The 20,833-nt window shown below is 41.2% G+C and overlaps 1 protein-coding gene across 3 annotated transcripts; it reads left to right on the plus strand.

Annotated features, from left to right (window-relative positions):
• Positions 1–3,575: 3,575 nt before the first annotated feature.
• Positions 3,576–20,579, plus strand: ZNF131 (zinc finger protein 131). Of its 3 annotated transcripts, none has more exons than XM_063179699.1 (7): positions 3,576–3,691; positions 7,278–7,416; positions 8,834–8,935; positions 9,895–10,039; positions 11,884–12,572; positions 15,994–16,124; positions 18,426–20,579. In XM_063179699.1, exons 2-7 carry the CDS (start codon positions 7,293–7,295, stop codon positions 19,086–19,088), a joined length of 1,854 nt encoding a protein of 617 aa, XP_063035769.1. In that variant the 5' UTR covers positions 3,576–3,691; positions 7,278–7,292; the 3' UTR covers positions 19,089–20,579. The 3 variants fall into 3 exon arrangements, with proteins under 3 accessions (XP_063035769.1, XP_063035770.1, XP_063035771.1); XM_063179700.1 differs by lacking the exon at positions 3,576–3,691 and having other exon boundaries at positions 4,236–7,416; positions 11,884–12,247; positions 12,350–12,572; XM_063179701.1 differs by lacking the exons at positions 3,576–3,691; positions 7,278–7,416; positions 8,834–8,935; positions 9,895–10,039 and having other exon boundaries at positions 12,118–12,254; positions 12,350–12,572.
• Positions 20,580–20,833: the final 254 nt, after the last annotated feature.

Consider the following 20,833-nt stretch of genomic DNA (forward strand, 5'->3'; position numbering starts at 1 on the left):
GTAGCTAAGTACTCTACAACTCGTTTCTTTAGGCATGCTTCTTGTAATCCTGCAGAATCCTATAGTTTATGAAACTGAGGGACAGTAAGTTGCTGGACTTGCTTCTTCCTCCAGACATTTAAAATTATACAAAGAAAAATATTTAGATAAGAACTAGAATTCAACTACCATCGCCTCCAGTGTTCAACAGACACTAATCTCCCTGATTTCACCAGTCAGCTGCTCTTTCTGGGGTCACAAAAATATGAAACTTGTAAACAGTAGATAAGATTTGGCATGGAGCTTGTACGTCAGCAGATAATACTGAATAGATATAAATGCACATCCTGTCCCAGTTGGACATTTCCTCTGAAAATAGATAACGAAGGAACAGGCTGACACGTTTGTGTCACAGGACTAAGGTCTAAATATTTTTTGACATCAATCCACAATTCTACACATTACAGCTTTCAAGCATTGCATTTTGTAGTTACACTATCATTTTTACTTCCATTAACTCCTTATATCTTCCCTTTACTCTGGAATGAATAAAGAAATAAGGAGGATTAACAGAACACCTCTCTGTCAGAAGCACAATCCACGTTTATTTTCCTTTAAAACTTTTTAAACAGACACTGATATTATTGCCCTTGGCATACCTATCAAAGGGGCCCCACAGAAATGTTTTCCTCTTGCATAACAGCACACATCTGGCTTGCTCTAGGCATGACAGCACAGCCTTCTCATGCACAGAACAAGTACCGTGCGAGGGAGACGTACTGACTCGCCTGATACGGAGATTTCTCGCAAATGATTGATAACACTACAGGAATGAGCAGTTTATTTCGTAAGAATTTCTCTAATAGAAGAGACCAGTACATGCCACATTGCAGCTACCTGTATTCTGCCGGGTGAATAATTTGGTTTTGATGTGGGAGATCTGGGTGTGCCATGAGTGCACAAAGGACCTTCAAAACCATTTCTGGGAGCCAGTCAGAACTGTCCAGCAAGCTGGATGTAGGTCAGAGGCTGCCAGGTGGATGGCCCTGCACTAGATGAGGTAATGGTCCCTTTTGGCCTTCATATCACCTGCTTTTGGACAACAGTTATCTACTAAACGCTGCACATAAGCAGGCCTCCTTGATTTCACATCTCCAGTTTATTAATTCCTACATTTCCTCAGACAAAGAGGTGTTTCCTTTATTAAAGAAGAGAAATATGCAATTCACTATTTTCTACGATTAATGTAGTACTCACTTTTGGCTGTTTGGTACTTACAGTTTCCCCTGGGAGAGGCTCACAATGCTCAGCCTGGACAGATGCTCTCAGCCCTGTTCATTGCTGCTGTGAGAGGCTGGAGCTAGAAGAGAACATCTACACTTCAGTAATTTCCCCAGACTCAGCGGAATTAATCCTGTATTAATTAAAATAATGTGGTATGCACAGAAGACATACCACGTTATTTTAATTAATACAGGATTCTCTAGTGTCATTGAGGTGATTCTGGAAAAGGAAAAAAAAAAAGGTAATTTTTAGGCATATAAATGGCTAATACAGATTGAACTAAAGCTATTGCTCAAGATCCTTTAGATGTTTGCTTAACATTCTCTTCCTTATGTAAATAAAATGTACTATAAACCAGATAGTTCCCAGACTTACTAAAACTAATTTGCATTGTTTTGTAACATAGCTCTTGGAAATCTTGGAGGTAATACTGGGAAATGGCACACCCATCTCTGAGAGAGGAAAAGGAGAACATAAGAGTTACAGCTTAGTCAGTGTAATTTTATACTTGAAAAGCTATTAGGACCAAGTATGAACTGTTCATTTAAAACCTTCAACCTAACCTCACAGTAAAACTAGATGGAGGAAGCCATGGGAAAAAAAGAAATACAGCGGAGAATGCCGTGAGAAAAAAAGTAAATGGTCTGAACAAACCATACATTAATCAAAAACAAGCAAGACACTAACACTGGAGAGGTAGAAGGTGCTGAGATGGAAAATTTTAATTCTTGTGTTGTACCCTGCAGCAGTGACAGATTTAGCAATATTTCTATTTGGATTATAAACTATCGGAGATATAGTTCTTCTACTAAAAATTACATCTCTGCTAGTTTAAAACAAACCTTCATATATTTTTAAATGCAGGAGGCATCAATATTGTTTATCTACTGTTGTGTACCAGAAAACCAGAATGGGTGTGGCAGGCAACTCCTAGGCTGCAAATAACTGTCTGAGCAGACCTACTGACAAGATCAATAGTACTGTTATGTTAACAAGGCCATTAAGCAATAAGCACCATGGGAAAGGGATGGAGTTCAAAAACAAATCAATTTTCAGAAATTAACATGGGCAAGCTAATTAGAGCCACTGCATGAGGCTGCTCTTGTCTTGTCAGCTTCAGCATGGAGGCTGTCAAAGGGATGATCGTGCAGTTCTGACAAGTTAAATTATTATACTGGTTTATTTGGATGAGTAGATTTTCATCTCATGTAAGGACATGAAACATGGATGAGCAGGGGTCCCCTGAAGATTCCAGTGCAGAAAAGAAACGTGAGTTTCACACGGTTAGCGCTCAGGCAGGATGGCAGAGGGGATGCAGCAGCCAGTGCCGTGCACTTGCTGTCTCACTAAGGTGCCAAATAGCCCAGGAGCTGTGCTGGAGCTGCAAGGTGCTTCCTGGGCCTTTCCTTCCTCAGCCGGGGGGACTTGGAGGGGCACAGCAGGATGCCACAGAGGCTTGCTGGGCAGTATTGCACTTCTGACTTTTCAGCTTTTGACACCGCTCCATGACACTCATTTTTGACACAGCTCAATCTGAATTATAAAGTAACACGGTGTTATGGAACTGCATGGAAGAGTGGCTGTGTAACAGAGTCAAGGGACATGGGATGAAGGGAATCCTGTGGGTATGAGTCCGGCCTATGAGGGTGTATGGGGCCCTAACACCTGCGCTTCAAAATGTTCTGCCATGCCAGACTAGGGAGTGCACTGCAATGTAGCTGCAAAGTGCATCTAGAAGAAGAGACACAGGCATTCTTCATCAAGAGGAACAGAGTTGAACAACAAAGGTGATCGAGGGGCTGGAGAATCTCTGTTATGAGGACAGACTGAGGAAACTGGACCTGTTCAGCCTTGAGAAGAGATAACAGAGAGGGGACCCCATCTGTGTCTTTCAGTGTCTGCAGGGAAGGGACAGAGCAGGACCGGGCTCTGCTCGGTGCTGCCGAGCAAAAGGACAAGAGGCAAGGGGCAGTGAGAGGTGCACAAGAACAATGTTCCACCGGAACATTGGGAAGAACTCTACGGCACATGTGACCAAGTACGGGAACTGATTGCCCAGAGATTCTGTGGAGTCTCATTTCACAGATACTGAGGAACTGTCTGGAGACAATCCTGTGCCATGCACTCTGGATGATCCTGCTTGAGCAGGGAGGCTGGAATACATGACCCGCTCTGGTCCCCTCCAGCCCGACCCGTTCCGTCACTCAGTACCCAGCGCACCACACAAAAGCACTACAACTCCCGGCATGCCCCTGGCTGCCAGGCCCCGCCCCCACCGCGCGCGCGCCCTGTCGCGTGGAAGGTGAGCGCGGGGCAGGCCGGGAATGCGAGTCGGGATTGGCCGGCGCGCGCCTCTTTTTCCAGCGTGCCGGGCAGCAGGAAGCGGCGGCGGTGGAGCGGGAAGCGGCGCGGCGAGGAGCTGCTCACGGTGAGTCCCCGGCGGAACCGCCTCCCCACCCCTCGGGGCGCCGCGTCGTCGGGCCGCGACCCGGCCGGGAATTGAAAAGGGATCGATTTAATGCGCGCTTTGATGACGTAATAAGGACTAACGAGGCGGCGGCGCTACCGCGCGCCAGGCTGGGGCCGGCAGCGGTCAGGTCCCCTCTCGGGGCGCCCCGCGGGACTCCCGTGCCTGCCGACGCCACCCGCACCGCGCCCGGCTCCCCTGTGCGCGGCGAGCCCTGGGCGCGGGCCAGGCCTTCCGCCTTCGCCCGCTCCGGGCACTCGGCGGGCGCTCATTGGCTTCTGCGCCCGGGGCGAGCGCTGCCCGCGCCTCGCGATTGGCGGCGATCGCGCTGAATGACACCGTCGACCGCCAATGAGGCTGCGGGTGGCCGCGGGGCGCGCGGGCCGCAGCCCGCGGGAGGCGCGCGCGGGTGGCGGGAGCCCCAGCTGGGGCGGTCGGGGGTGGGGGCGCCGCCTAGCGGGCGTTGTGCTCACGATCCCGGCGGGAGCGGCACCGATCCCGCGTCCGCGCTGCGGGGCGAGGGGCAGGATCGGAATCGGGATTGTGCCTGCGCCGTGCCTGAGCGTCGGTTTTGAGGAGAACGTGCGGCAGTGTGCATGAGGAATTCCTGCTTTGCACTGGCCGGCCCGCGGCTCCCCCTTTGCCAAGATGGCGGTGCTGTGGGCCGCCGCGTCGGCTCCTGCGGGTCACCCGAGCTGCCCCGGCGCTGCCCCGCCCGCGCCTCGGGGACCCGTGGGAGCCAACCTAACATCTGGTGCCCGGAGTCCGAGCCGCTCCTGCTGTAGCCCAGGAGAGCAGCAATAATAGCATGTTTCACTGGGGCGGATTTATAAAAGCAGCTCGGGGAATCATATGCGCATCACGTGAAATGCCTGCAGGGTTACAGGCTCATAAGGGTCAGGCCGTATTTCGATGAGTCTTTCAAGGAAATTGCACAGACAGTTGAAGCGGTCCACTCTCTGTCGCTCATCTGTGAGCCCACTTATAAGTCGGAATTTGGATCGCTTCTGTCCATATTCCTCGGCTGCTTTATTTTCCCAACTGTACTTTTCGCACCTTCCTCCAAAGCAGTCACGCTCTTACTGAACATGTGCTATTTTGTCAGGCCTTTTTGTGCAGTGTGACCGAGGTTTTTAAAATGAGAATGCTCAATGAATGCTGCAACAGCATTTAGATACACAGTAAACTCAGGTTTTTACTAGCTCTGTGTTAAAGAACTGCCTAACATAAATTGTATGTTTCTTACTATGTTTTGTAAGAATTCTAAGAAAGAAACATTTTAAAGTATCTTGTGTTTGCTAGGCTAAGGTTGCTCTATTATTTTGAGTTTTGGAGTGTTTCTTTTAAGATATCCCCACAGTCAGTTTGGAAGTAAAGCAAAAAGCATGGGATATGAAAATCATGCGAGTTGGAGATCGAATTTTTGGTTTTAGCAATTATGCTTTCAATTGCAAGTCATCTGCCCTTTTATAATGTGTCAAAAATGGGCATGAAGAATTAAACTGTGAAGTATGTAGCTGACACCTTCCCACATGAGATTTTATGTGAAATACCAGATGGTGAAAGAAAGGCAGGAATTTCTGGTTGTCTGTCTTAGACCCACCGTTACAGATGAGGTGAAGAGAATGCAGCAGCAGCATTTCCCCTCCCTTCCACATCATCTTCCCCTGCAGACTGGGCTCCTCTGCCCACTTGAAGACACTGGCAGTTATTTCTGGTGCGAAATATGGAACATGTAGAATTTTTTTAAGGAAGGATTTGCTTTGCTATTTGATCTTTATGTGCTGTCAAGCCTCTTCAGCTAGAAAGGAGATTTAATCCATGATATAGAGAGTGGCTGACAAGCTCTTAGTAATGTCCAGGTGTTAGAAAAACAAATTACTTGTGGGTAAAATTGCCTTCTTAAGCTTATGAAGACATACTTCAGTGATCTCTGACCTAAGGGCAGGCTAACAAAGCCTGGGAAAGTGGGTGTACCACTGATAGTGGACACAAAGGATCTAGAATTTAGAGGCTACAAGGACATGTAGTAAAAACCTCAAAATAAGGAGCAAACTAATAAAGCAAACTTAGCAATTGTGTTGGAATTGGCTCCAACTTGGTAAGAGGTAATTCTAGCTGGGGAAGATTGCAGCAACCAACCCAAGAAACCCCCTGATCCCAAAGAAGAGGGAGGCTGAGCATGTGGACTAATTAGCACGGGGAGCAAGAAAATCATTAACCAGTAGAAGAGAGAATGCTAATTAACTACAGAACTATGTTACTTGTAACCAATGAACACTAATCCTTTTGCTTGCTAAAATGTATAATTAGCAAAAAGTTTTTATAGTTGGGTACTTGATTTGTGGAATTGCACGGGGCACCCAGGCTTGCGCAGCTCTGAAATTGCTAATCTGTGTCCCCTCGAATGTGTGTAGTTATTGCACACTAGGTAATGAATCTGACTTTTGTGGGCAGTATTTCTGTGGTTGATAGCATAGCAGTAACAGGTAGGGCTGGACTTCCCTAAGTAGCTGCTTCTGCTCTACTTATTGTCTTGGCAAAACAACTTCTTCATGGGTGACTTTTTTCTGAGACAAGAAGTGTGTTTTGTGGTGTAAATAGGAACTCCGTAATTCTTATTTTCTGCAGCATTCAAAGTGTAAGCCACATTAGTGTGGGAGTTGAAAATGAGCATTGCTTCATGGATCTGAAATAATTTTGCCTGGAGGTAAATTTTTTTTGTGAAAAATTTGTGAAGTGCTTTCGTTTAAGCACTTGGATGTTCTGCTGAGGTTCTTCTGCATATGGAGCAGACTACTGTCTGCATTTCATCCACAGGCACTGAGTTCTGCTAGACCTCTCCAGGTCTGAGATCCTCTGCAACTCCCACCCCCAGCTATGTTCATTGTGTTAGTAAGGGAGGAAGGGCTGCCTCACTACAAGCATTATACATCAAAAGGCTGGCAAAGAATATTTCACTTTACAGAGGAAGAAGTGTAAGTAGGATGGATGAATAAGCTTGAGAGCAGATTAAATCCCTGGCAGTTGTCATGCACTCAGACAATAAAAATTGCTGCTGTATTACATCCCTATTATAGGAAGTAAACAACTTGTGTTCATGAGCTGCAAAGTGTGACTTAAATAAAAGTTTAAAGATAAAGTTTAAGGAACTGTCTGTTAACCCATTGGATTGGTAGGATTGCAAGAACTGTATGAAGATTCTGAGATTATGCTGCAGTGGTGTTGAATGAGTAGCTGTGGAGATGTTGCATCCCTGTAGTATTTGCTTTGAGGGTGGTGGATCCCTGCTGAATCTGTAGGATAAAGAAATACCCACTTTGGCTGTTTCTTCATGTGTCCAAATAAGAATATTCCACTTCCTTAACTGTGCCATTTCCTACCTGTCAACTAACACTGGATAAAAAAGCAAGCAAGACAGTTTTTCCATTGGTTTTAAAGTCCTGGCCAAGGGCTAGTTAGTTCACATTTGTATAATAACCTGACTCTGCACAGTATTTACTGACTGGCACAGTATTCTTTCTCTCATACTACATTTGTTTTGCAGACCAGGCCTTTTGCCATGGAAGCTGAGGAAACGATGGAATGTATCCAGGAATTCCCTGAGCACTATAAAGTTATTTTGGATAGGCTGAATGAGCAACGTGAGCAGGACCAGTTTACAGATATCACTCTGATTGTCGATGGTATGTACAGCCCTGACAACTAGTTGGTATTGGAGAATTTTGAAAGCTGTGCTGGGATGCTCTTGGATTTTTCATGGTCACGTGTCAGATGGGGCTGTGAACCAATTCTTGGTTCTTTACCTGTGTGCAAGTTACTTGCAAAGTTTCATCATAGTGGTTAGTAATTTTCCTTCTGCTTTCCCAAACAAGAGACTAAAACGTTTTCAGATAGAAGCCCTCTTCAAAACTGCCGTGGTATATTTAATGTGTTAATGATTCCAAAAACATTGTTTAAATATTTTTCTGTGACTTGAGCTGTCTGACTGCATGCAGAGAACTTTTACAAATACTGTGTTTAAATAAAAAAAATCCCACACCTTGAAATAATATTTACTTCTCATAGCAGCTTCTCTGGTATCTGTCTACTATTTTAATGTTTTTAATGCATACTTTTAAAAGGGTAGAAGCACGCACTTTTTGTACATGTTCTAAGAGCATAAGAACTGTTTTAAAAGGATGATGAAGATACAAGTGCTTATTATTTCCTTAGAAAAGGTGGTATGTAGTAGATCATTTAAGTCTGCTTCATATTCCAAACATATTTTAGAATGGATGAACACTACAGGGAATATAGGCAGTGTCCACTAGGACAGATTTAGCTGAAGGAGTTGCACCTGATCTTTAAAAGGAAAGCAGCAACTCACTTGAAGAAAAAGGATCGTACAGAGTCCAGATTAGAAAGAGGTAAACAAATGAAGAAAAAAAAATATTCTTCAGGAACAGCCACGGTTTCACTGATAGTGCTTTTCCTGAATGTTTGCTCCTGCTCTGTCATTACCTAATCCATGTGTTGAACTCAGAGCTGGTTTTGTGTGCAGCTGTGTGGTTCTAATCTGTGTTGCTTCCTTTATCCCTGTACCACTAAGCCCCATGAATGTGCATACCTCCACTGGGGAGAAGAAATACAGACTCTGGAAGACAGAAAGAATAGAGCAGAATCACTTTTGTTCTGTGGTGTTTATACTGGCGGTGGTAATAACATCTATCAGTTTGTAGGAGCAACAAAAACATGAGACATACAGAGCTGAGCCCAAGACATAGCCAGAAAAGTTTGCATAGAAATTTCCCATAATTCATTTCTTAAATATCTGAAAAGAGTGAGTGAGTGAGTGAGTGAGTGAGTGAGTGAGTGAGTGAGTGAGTGAGTGAGTGATTTCTCCAGCGGTTGAGTTGCAGAGATTTAGTGAGGTCAGCAATGTCAGCAAGGTTCTGTGTGGGAAGGGACAAGCCAGCTGCAGTACTATCCTGTGTTACAAGGAGAATCACTCTGTATATGCTGCTGGAATAATGTTTACACTTGGTGGTCTTTTTTTCTGCATGTGCACTATGAAGGGAGGAAGGTGTTACCTTAAACCAAACTTTTTGTCTCCCTTTGCAGGTCACCATTTTAAAGCTCATAAGGCAGTTCTTGCTGCCTGTAGCCAGTTCTTCCACAAATTCTTCCAAGATTTCACTCAGGAGCCTTTGGTGGAGATTGAAGGTAATCTCACTCGTGCAAATAAAAGCATTCAGAGTTGTGTTCAAGCTGGAAATTATTGTAGCATCCTGAGTAGAGGCTAGTGCATAGAATCATAGAATGTTTAGGGTTGAAGTGTAGAATGATAAGATCATCTAGGCCCAACCTCCCCTTCCATGGAAAGGCTTGCCTCCCACTAGACCAGGTTGGTCAAGGCCATATCCAGTCTGGCTTTGAACACTTGAACATGCTTGGTTATTGAAAGTTAACTTTCTAGATCTTAGTTCTTGAGTTGTTCTGAGACAGTTACCATCACTGGAAAGAAAACACCCTGAAGAAAAATCAAAATGAGAACAGTATTAAATATATTGGAAAGGAAAATGTGAGATTATGTGGTGCTTTGTCCCCCCTTCTTTCCCCTTATACATGTCCATTGAAAGTCAGGCATATGTTGTTAGGACTAGCAGTACTACACAAAAGCTTTCCCAGAGAAAAGCCATTCTGGTCAGCTGAAAAAGGCTCTCAGTGATGGCCAATGGCAAATGCCTTGGCTGGGATGCAAGAGCAGGGCAAACATGGGGTAATATTTATGTGATAGGCAGGGAGGAAATGAAATTCTTAGAGCAGCATTTCAGCCTCCAGGAATAGTATTTTTGTGTTTAAATCTATATATTACTGAAACAGCTTTTTGTCCATCTTATCATTCCTTTTATCTTTGTCATGGCAAAACTCCACAGTTGTTCCAGACTATGTTTCTCTAGTAGGTTTTTTTATTCCAACATGGGAGAGGTTGGAACTAGGGGATTATAAAGGTCTCTTCCAACCCAAACCATTCAGTGGAGCCATTTAAGGGTGTGACGTTTATGAAACCGGTGACTACAGTGCTGTTATCAAAATGGTGTGCAGGCAAGTGTGCAAGATTCATTGGGAAGATAAGGCTGCAGAATTTTTAAAGGTAACTTGTTTCTCTTGCCTGTACACAGGTGTAAGTAACATGGCATTTCGTCACCTAATTGAGTTCACCTATACAGCAAAGCTAATGGTACAAGGTGAGGAAGAAGCAAATGATGTTTGGAAAGCTGCAGAGTATCTACAGATGCTAGAAGCAATCAAAGCACTTGAAATCAGGTAAGCACATAAGCCTCTTTTTCCTTCCAGCACTGAAGGAGAGAGTCTCAGTAAGGCTTGTGCAAGAGCTGACTGCCAATATTTTGCAGTCCTGTTCCTTATACTGGAACCTCCTTAAGTTGTGTAAAACCATATGTTCTATTGTAACATACATTTCAGAATTACACAGGGTAAAACAAGAATGTCACATTCATTGGGCTAGAAGTCAATGACAAGTGACATGGCTTCTGCATGTTGCTGATGTTGTAGGGCTGTGACTATGGTAGCTGATAGTTGGTCTCTGTGCTGTCTGATGGCACACACCTGATTGACAGCTGGCTGTGCAGTGACAATATGTCTCTGGTAAACAGACAACATTAACAAGTTTGTGCTTGTTTTAATTTTGTGGTGCTTGTTTTGTTTTGTGGTGTTTAGATTTCGTGTAGCTTTCTGCTCTTTCTGAGAGAATAAACTGTGATCTTACAACCTCTTGCTGTAAAATTAACGTCTCAAACTTCTTGAATGAATGTAACAGTTTTATCTAGGTTTGATACTCAATCAAATGGTGCTGCAGCATCTGTTATCCAGTACCAGGAACTGTAATCCATGCCAAAATCTAGCTTGAAAAAGTGGGTGTCAGTCCCATCATGCTGTTTTTCATCCCCTTTCTTCCATTTCACTTCCATAAAGTACTCTCATGTTCTCATTCCTTCTGCATGCTAACTTAGTTGCTTTTGGTATGTGATGCAGGAGCTCCTTGCAATGTGCCTTTGATCTGGTAGACATCAGAAATCCAGGCTATATGAAACTGGGTTTAACTGCTCTGTGTTCCTGTGTGTGAATAGACTAAGGTGCCATTTATAAGTTGTAGCCTGCATTACACTTTAGTTACACATCTGACAATATGACTTGGAGATACTGGGCAGAGTCTTGTCTCTTGTTACTAGAAAGCCTGGAAGTGACAGGAGTGCATTACATGAAAGGATTCATCATGGTGCAGAAGAAGGGTAAAAGCACAGTTTACTCCAGTCAGTCTATTTGATGGGAAGACAGCCACTTATTTTTGAAACTGATGATCAGTAGTAAAACCTCCAGCACAGTAGTGCTATGGATGACTTGAAAGCATTGACCCACTCAGCTGTGTCTGTGTTTGAGATGCTATGCCATCCCTGACATTTTGGAGGAAGGGGGGATTGTGTGTGCTTTATGGAGACAGAACAGCACAGAACTGAGGGTTGTGATTAAGACCAGAAATTAAACTAGAATACTCCTTTCACATCTTTTTTTTAATGTCAGCTATTAGTAGTGTGCCTTCCTGAATTATGGGATATGTTAACGCTTGCGTGTATTAGCATCATGTGAAGTCGCAGCTAAAGTATTTTCTGACAAGCTCTAAGTACTGCTTGCAGTTGCACACAGTCCAGAGGTGAATGGCCTAGGAGGGACTTAAACCTTATTTCTGAGTAGGCAGGTCAAAGAATTAATTATTTTAGAGGAGTTTTCTTTCCAAGTAGAAAATTTAACAAATTTCTAGATAAGTCATTAGGTTAACTGCCTTTTCTTCTTCCTAGATGCTTTATATCATTGAAGCAGAGCTATTTACATTAAATACTTTAAAATATTTTATCAGCTTTAACAATGTTATTTTACTGCACTAAGGAGTGTAGATTAAGGACAAATTAGCTTCTGTAGCCAGTTCTTCCACAAATCAGATTATATGTCTGATGTGCACACAGATAATGTGGTCATCATTCAGCTTCAAGAAACAGCTCAGGGAGTGTTGGATGCAGAACCTAGATTACTAGACAGGAATTATTATGTCATTGTTAATTGATCTTAACCGTGTTTATGCAAATGTTTTTCAGGAACAAAGAAAATTCATCACCCTTAGAATCAAATGAAGCACAAGGTAAAAATAAACCAAAAAAGAGGAAGATTGCTGAAACCTCTAATGTTATCACAGAAACACTGCCATCTGCAGAATCAGAGCCTGTTGAAATTGAGGTGGAGATTGCTGAAGGGACGATGAAAGTGGAGGATGACAGCATTGAAACTCTTGAAGAAGTAGCTTCTGCAGAGCAATCCATAAAGTACATACAGACAACAGGTACATCAGATGAATCTGCTTTGGCTCTTTTGGCAGATATCACCAGCAAGTATCGTCAGGGAGAGAGAAAATGCCAGATGCAAGAAGAAGGTGATAGTGCAACTGACCCCTCGTGCAAACAGGTAGAAGGTATTGAAATTGTGGAACTTCAGCTGTCACACATGAACAATTTATTCCACTGTGAGAAATGTAACCGTTCATTTAAATTGTTTTACCATTTTAAGGAACACATGAAAACACACTCTACTGAGAATTACAAATGTGACATATGCAATAAAAGATACCTACGAGAGAGTGCTTTGAAACAGCACCTCACCTGTTACCACCTTGATGAAGGTGGTGCCAGCAAGAAGCAAAGACCTGGCAAGAAAATACATGTATGCCAGTACTGTGACAAGCAGTTTGACCATTTTGGGCATTTTAAAGAGCACCTTCGGAAGCACACAGGTAAGAACACTGCTACAGTCCTGTGCTTGTGGCCTTCCTTCTAGTATTTTGGGCTTTTGCATGTTTTGGAGAAATAGATAACATGCTGAAGAAAATCAATGAGTCGTGAGTGCTAGAAATACTTGGCTTCTAGTTATAACTAAAATGGTGGTATGTCTTTTTGTTTGTTCATTGATTTTTTTGTTTGTTTTCCATTGATGTTGGAAACTTAGGGGATTGAGTCGATTAAAAATAGGCACCTAAAACCAGAAAGTAGTAAAGAAAGTTCTCTATCAAGTCTGGTAAATGTTAGAGATTTTTTTTTCAAAATACTCCCTTAAGTCATGTTCCTTTCCAGTCTAGAGAGTTTCTTTATCTAACAGAACTTCTGAGCAAATGCCTACATAAAATACCCTCAAAGAATTATGTCTTGTACCATCATGTTTAGAAAGTTTCACATTTGCTCTTGTCTCATCTATGATTTGAATTTTCTTGGTTAATTATGCAAAACTGCTAAAACTGGCAAAACATTCCTAGTCATAATAGTACACTTTTTTTACTGTGAAATCTGCCTCTTTAAAATCTGGGTAGCAAAAATCTTTTGAGTATGAAGTGACTTGTGGTCTTTCCTTCTTCTTTTTAGTATAGGAGATTGCATCTTCATGTCACTGAAAAGTCAGCTGACTGAACAGACACTGAAAATGACACAGATAACTGAATGTAAAATATATGTCATCTTGATCTTCCAGATGTTTTTGTGTAATATGCCAGTCATGAGTCATAAGTAAAAGTTCAATGGAGGGTAGCAGCTCTATTTCTTTTGCAGCTTGTTATTGTTAAAGCCTTGTCATTAGAATGTCTTAATTTAATTAGAATGTATCTGTGTATGGGACTGCTGAGTATTAATATAGGGCAGTGTCCAGTCTATTCCCAATAGTCTCTTAAAAGTTCCTTTTATAGACAAGCCTTGGGAAGTCCTTATTCCCTGTAAAGCAGGGAGTGTTTCTCCATTATAAGCAATTCAAACAGGTGCTAAAAAATCAGCAGTTAGAAAAAACTATTATCAAAAAATACTTAGCAAAAATCTATTTGGAAAAAAATTTGTGGCAGATAACCAGAGTAATCCAAACTATGTAATATGTTCGTTGCTCTTGCAAAGAAAGTATTTTTGATTCAAAGCGAGGGGTGCAAAATAGCATATCACAAGAGGTGCAAAATACTTACTAAATATGTATTGATCTAATAAGTATAATATATGGAATCTAATTACTTACAGTTTAACATTTTCAAAAGCCTTAAGCTTAAAATCAGAACGGATATCAGCATTTAACTGTGGTCTCCTAAGGAGAATGAGAAAGCTCCCATTCTGTTACATGCTCTCTAAATTCTGAGTTCTGTACAGCACTGGTTGAATGCTAAAATGAACTTGAAAGGCCTGTGAGAAAATGTCCTAAAATATTTTGTCCTGTTGTTGTTCAATCACTATAGCAGCAATTACATTGAAATAGCAGTGGGGCAGTAATTGGTTGATAAAATGGCTTGGGTTGGAAGGGACCTTACCTATCACTTAGTTTGAACCTCTTGGGCCATGGGCAGGGTACCTTCCACTGGACCAGGTTGCTGCGAGCCACATCCAGCCTGGCCCTGAACATTTCTCATAAAGAGGATAACCACAGCTTCTCTGGGAAACTTGTTCCAGTGCATCACCACCCTCTGAGAAAATAATTTCTTCCGAATATCTAATCTAAACCTACTCTGTTTTGGCTTAAGGCCATTCCACCTTTGTCATTATCACTATTCTCTTAAAAGTCCCTTTCCAGCCTTCCTGTAGACTGCCTATAGGCACTGGGAGGTCCTCATAGACCTCCTTGAAGCCTTTTCTTCTTCAGGCTGAACAATCCCAAGGCTTTCAGCCTGTCTTCACAGCAGAGCTACCAGGAGGATCTGCTCCATGATTTTTAGGGCATGGAGGTGAGACTGACTGGCCTGTAGTTCCCCAGCTCTTCTTTATGTCCCTGTTTTGAAAGGGTTGTACTTCTGCTTCTCCAGTCATTTTGAATTTCACCAGACTGCCACACCTCTAATTTTATGATAGTTGATTACCAGCTTCCTTACCAGTTCTCTCAAGACCAGCAGATGCATCTCATCAGGTCCCATGGACTTCCTTTTTGTGTTTGAGTTTGTCCAAAAGCTCTTTGGTCATCCACGCATGCTCTGTAGAATCACAGAATTACAGAATGGTTTGCATTGGTAGGAACCTTGAAGATCATCTAGTTTCAAACCCATCAACTAACCCATGATTTTTGACCTGCCACACTGAAGGCAGTTTAGCATCCTCTGTGTTTCTTGTACTATACTCACCAAATATGTAGCATTTTGTAACCATTGAGGGGAATGTTCGCACCATTTAACATCCTTTTGTAGCTTTTGTAGGTGTATAAGTGACACTTCAGCTACTTGTGAATTTCTTTTGAAAAGCTAATTAGGAACTTGTAAATATTTTTGAAGATTGTTTTTCCACTGCAATGTCCAATAAGTATTGCATGCCTGAAAATGCATGCTTTTAAACTAGCTAGGATTGATCCTCATGGTTTCCCTGAAATGGCTCAGCCTCTTTTGGAGTTCATTATCTGTTTGTTTCAGTAGTAGTGTACAGGTTATTACAGCCTTTCAGAGGAAACACACTCTTCTAGGTTTTTTTTGTAATTTAATTTGCTTGAATGTCATTGTGTTTGTGCATGGTGCAACATCCTTTGTTCATTACCACTTGATGACAGCATAGTACCTTGGATGATAAAACGACCTACTTTCAGCTTCCCCTGCTGTTGTCCTTAGCTGGCTTCTATGTTTGACACCATGGTTGAAATGGCCAAACTGAGAGGAATTTTTATGTTGCTTGTGCCCATTTATGTCCCTCTGTGCTTTCTGTTCCGTGTATTTTGGGATGCAGGGTTTTTTTGATTTAGTATTGATACACTGTTATTTCACAATCACTCTGTGCCAGCTTTGTTTTCTGGAGCTCAGTTTCAAGCATAAGCTGTTATTACTGAAAATAAAAGCTTGTACTATTTAAATTCTTCCTTCTTTAGTATGTCACTTTGTGTATTGACTTATGTTGATTCTTCTTTATTATCAGATGAAAAGTGTGAAATAAAGTGTTTAAAATATTTTACCAGAATAGTAATATAATTTCCACAAATACCTTAAAAGCTACTGGTAATTGTTACGTTGGTTTTCTTCTAAATGAGACTTATGAATCTACATCAGCTTTTTGCCCATTTATATTCAATTTTCATCTCTTTTTCTGCAGAATAATCCCGTTGGCCACATCTTTACAGTGCATTTATCAGCCTAGATAAGAGAAAGAGAGGAAGAAGAGAGACCTGAAAGAAGACTGGGTGGTCTTATACACTTATACAAATCCTTGTATCTGTCTCAACAGGTGAAAAACCCTTTGAATGTCCAAACTGCCATGAACGATTTGCTCGGAATAGCACACTGAAATGTCACCTGACAGCCTGTCAGTCTGGAGCTGGTGCTAAAAAGGGAAGAAAGAAGCTGTATGAATGTCAGGTAGGTAATGGAAATAGGTTAGGTGCCTCCCTCCTTCAAGGAGCATGGGAGGACTGAACAGGAGAGGCAATGAGAGTGGCTTATGTCCCTAAGAGCTACTTCTGTAAAATAATATTGAATCGCAGAATATGGTGGTTTGGAAGGGACTCACAAGGATTGAGTCCGACTTCCAGCCTTGCACAGGATACCCCAAGTCACACCCTGTGCCTGAGAGCATTTTCCAAACGCTTCTTGAGCTCTGTCAGGCTGGTGCTGTGAGCACTGCCCTGGGGAGCTGTTCCAGTGCCCAAACACCCTCTGGGTGAAGAACCTTTTTTGATATCCAGCCTAACCTTCCCCTGGCTCAACTTCAGGCCATTCCCTCGGTCCTGTCACTGGTTACCACAGAGAAGAGATCAGTGCCTGTCCCCCCTCTTCTAACGAGGAAGTTGTAGACAGTAGCGAGGTCTTAGGATCACATTCAACCACAATATGCAGATAAATCCTCACATCTAAGTATCTCCATTTAAAATTTGGAATACTGATGTGGAGCCTTACAATACTTAAAATTGTAGAGATTCTTCTGAGTAGGCTGCATTTTACATTTGCTTCTTTTTCAAGATTCTTGATACACTGACCTAGGCCTTTCCCACTTCTAAGCATGCTTCACAAAAAGTAAAGCCCAAAGTAAAGTCTAAAATGCAAATTATTGTTTAATTTCTTGTTCTGTTATTCTCTGTTTGATACGAAACATACGATTTTGTCTGGAAAGTAATTCAAATTTATTGTGGCAGTCTGTAGTATTTTTTAAGCAAAATAAATGCTGTAGAAATTGCTAGGGTACTTGGTCACTATATGTAACTGACGTCTGAAAAACTGTTGAGATAAATCTTACTTCACTTTTAAAGAGCTGATTCAAGTCATAACTCATTTTGTAAACTTCCTCATCCTCTTACAGATCTTGTGAATGTGGATTTGTGTCCCTTCAGCCTGCAGAAACTGCAGCAATTCTTGGATGAATTTTTAGTTTTTCTCTTTAGAACTAAATTTGAACAAATCTTTGTTCACTGAACAAAGACAAAAAAAAGTTGTGCTTTCTTGATGAGTCCTTTTGTGCTCTTCAGGTGTATGCCTTGAAAACTGAATTAGATTCTGTGTGACAAGAACAGTAATTGTGTGCCTGGGCATTGCTGATAGTCATTACCTTTATGTATGACTAAGTAATTCTCAGTGCTTATCTATAATATTAGTATTTTAAAAACTGTATGTGTAATCTCCTTCTGAAATGTGAGCCTGGGGGAAAAAATGTGTGGCAATAGTATTACAATCCCTTTTAGCTGACTTCAGCAAAATGGAGATACTTGTCTTGACTACACAGACCTGCTCTTGAGTTAATCCTGTTAGATACTCCCTCCATCACCTTTCTGTGCAGTTACTGAAAATTATGAAAAGTTAGAAGATCCTGTTTCAAAACTGTTTGTCAGCAGTGAAGGGATGTTAATAAGAAGGGGTGTTCTTGTTGCTTTCTACAGCGAAACACATTTCCATGGACAAAGACTCCTGAGCCTGTGGGTGTTTTTACTCCAAGCCTGACTCCACCCCACTCTTCCGTCTCCTCTACCTGCATCTCTTTAATTTCTGCAGTCTGTGTGTTGTTTCCCAGCTAGTTACCTCCAGTGCCAGCTGAAGAGAAGGGAGCTCATGTGCTTTGTGAAAACAGTATGTCTGATGTTGAGGCAGTACTTTTGGCTGGAAGAGAATGAGAGGGATGGAGTTTTAAAAGTTTTATCTGCTGAAAAAATTCAAGTGGGTTTTTTTTGAATCACAAAATGTGAGAGTTCAGCCTAGCCTGTTAAACCTCACAATGTTATGAGCAAGTGAAAGCTGATAAGGAAAAGTTGTTCAGTAGTACTGCATCTAGAATGTCAGCAAAAACAACAGTCTGCATTACACTTTCAGTGCACCCTATTAATGCATAAATATTTTTACACCCAAAACTCTAGTAGCAGACATGTATTGATTGGGATATGATACTTACATGAGTATCAGATGAGAAAACTTTCAAATGCTCTGCTGACTTGTGAATTTTGTAGGTATCTTATGCATGGACAACTCAAAATAGATCACCATTCTTAAAGAATAAATAAATATCAAGTCTTCTGTTCATTTGAAGCTTTCTTGTCAGCTTTTACCTCTAAAATGTATGGTTTTTGAATCCAAGTAGCAAGAAGCTATACAATGTGAAGCCATGATCTCAGATAGGCACTGTATTTTGTGATATTCCTGTTGGCACTGTTTAACATGCTGTATCTTTTGTTTCAGGTTTGTAACAGCGTATTTAACAGCTGGGATCAGTTCAAAGACCACTTGGTAATACACACTGGTGACAAACCCAACCACTGCACCTTATGTGATCTGTGGTTTATGCAAGGCAGTGAGCTGAGAAGGCATCTCAAAGAAATGCACAATATTTCAGAACTGTTAGTGACAGAAGAGGTTCTTCCAGTGGAAGCTATGGAAGCTGAACCAGTAACGTCAATGACTATAATAGAACAAGTTGAGCAAGTGCATGTCCTACCAGTAATTCAGGTACAAGTGGATCCTGCACAGGTAACTGTGGAACAGATGCACCAGGATCTCATACATGACAATCAAGTGAAAGGCACACAGATGGAGGAACTACAGGAACAGGTGCAGATTAGTTACCTGGAAGTTGAACACATTCAGACTGAACAAGGTGCTGAAGTTCATGTGGAGCAGTTACATGTCGAGCATGTAAATCAAATACAGATGGAAGAAGTACAGGCAGAACTTATAGATGGAACAGACCTTGAACAAGTAGAATATCAAAGTGTTGATCAAGGAGAAGCAGAAGAAAAGGATCATAATCAAGCAGATGATGCAGATAAGGAACATCATGAGCAAGCTGAAGACTTAAAAACACAACAATTAGGAGATACACAAAATGCAAAAGTGGATGAGTAGGACACATAATGACACTGCAGTTTTAAGAATTAAATACCAAATTATTTTTGTTAACTTTTACATTGGTTTTTGAACAGTCACTGGTCACCTTTCCAATATGCTGTCCATAAGGAGTTGGACAAGTGGACCAAAATTAGCTTTCTTCATGTACAATTAAACTTCTCTTGTAAGTGAAAAATACTTCCCCATTCATGTAGTGCCATGAAACAGAAACTACCACAAGACATGGACAACTTTGTGAGATTTTTAGCAATGAACAGCTTGTATCATTGTATCATCACACCATTCCTGGGCTTATGTAAAAATAATTTCACCTCTTTTCCTCTTGCAGTAGAGGCAAAGTCTTATATAAATTTGCAGGATGTCTGTGGCAGGAGAGTCAGTAAAATCTGAGGGGTTCTGCTGTAAGTGGCAATTACGTACCTGTGAATTTTCAGATCTTAACTTTCAGGCTGGGCTAAAAGCACTGTTGCTGGAGGTCTCTGAGCACAAAAGTCCTGTGCCTTTTCAACACTGAATGGTTAAATTTCCACAAAGTTTCTAGAGTTTTTGAGAACTTAGTTCTGTGAAAGGCAGTGTAGGTAATGTTATAGTGCTTTATATTTTTGCTTGAAATTGCTGGTTACTGATTTTCTTTTTGCATTAAATTTAGAGGCGGGGGGCTGAGGGAGGGAAGAGACTTCACTTAGAGGCAGCAGGACATGCTAAATGGGACACTTAAAAATAGGAAGAGCTTGCTATAGTCTGTGATAAACATGATTTGGAAAAAAGCTACAAGCAGGTTCTTCTTGTATAAATAATCATTTTTGAAAATGAATATGTTTTAAACATAAACAGAGACTTGTCTATATGGTATCAGGTTCTTGTTTTTTTTTTTTTTTAATTAAATTCTGACACTTGACAAAAAGATGTGCTAAATATAAAAGTAAAAGCCATAGGTATGAGTGCTAAACTGTGGATTGAAAAGTAGAAATGTAAATAGTTTAATCAATATTAGAAAATAAAACAATACCAACCATTAAATGTTGCATTATTTGTTTCATCCAATATATTAGAAACAACTGAATGACTGGCAATTAAGTGCCAAGTTCCAGTGTTAAGGATCAATCTCATTTTTAATATGATTAATAGCTTTTTATAGTAAAGTTAAAATCTTTTAGAAAATGCTTGTTTGGTCAAGGATGTTAAGAATGTCTTAATTACTGCTGGAGGTTAGAGGTGCTCGAAACTCCTGAAGAAATTTTTCTTCCAAAGCCTTAAATTAAGGGAAGAATTTTTGCAAGGACAGTCCCTACTCCTCTTCGTAATACTGTAGATCTTAGTTAAAATCAGGCTTTTCTATTCTATCTTCAAATGCTGAACTGTTTCCTGGTATTTGTGCTTTTATTTAGTTTCATTCAATATTATTGTGTTTCATCATAGCCTTTGAGAAACTGTTGCAAAAAAACCCATGAATTGCAATTAAAATTTCAAACAATTTGATTAATGTAACTTGCATTTTTTTTTAATTATGTTTTGTGTTTTCTGAGATGCAAGTAATCTGTGACGAGATTCTGTGTAGGGGAAAGGATGTGGCCCAACGTTGATCATGAGAGTAAATTTTAGCTATTATATTTATACCTGGCTTCTGATAAGCAGCTTGTCTTCTGATAACATGGAGGGGACTGGCCTGTTTGGTTAGCTGCCGAGCTCTATACCTTTTAGGTATAAATGCATATAGACAAAGTCTGTCTCGGTGGAATTAA

The sequence above is a fragment of the Melospiza melodia genome, chromosome Z (genome assembly GCF_035770615.1).
Source record: "Melospiza melodia melodia isolate bMelMel2 chromosome Z, bMelMel2.pri, whole genome shotgun sequence".
Lineage (NCBI taxonomy): Eukaryota > Metazoa > Chordata > Aves > Passeriformes > Passerellidae > Melospiza > Melospiza melodia.

Coding starts and splice junctions, on each gene's coding strand:
- ZNF131 (XM_063179699.1), top strand. CDS start 7,293: ATGGAAGCTGAGGAAACGATGGAATGTATCCAGGAATTCCCTGAGCAC. Junction 8,936..9,894: donor GCCTTTGGTGGAGATTGAAG/GTAATCTCACTC, acceptor GCCTGTACACAG/GTGTAAGTAACATGGCATTT. Junction 16,125..18,425: donor AGAAGCTGTATGAATGTCAG/GTAGGTAATGGA, acceptor CTTTTGTTTCAG/GTTTGTAACAGCGTATTTAA.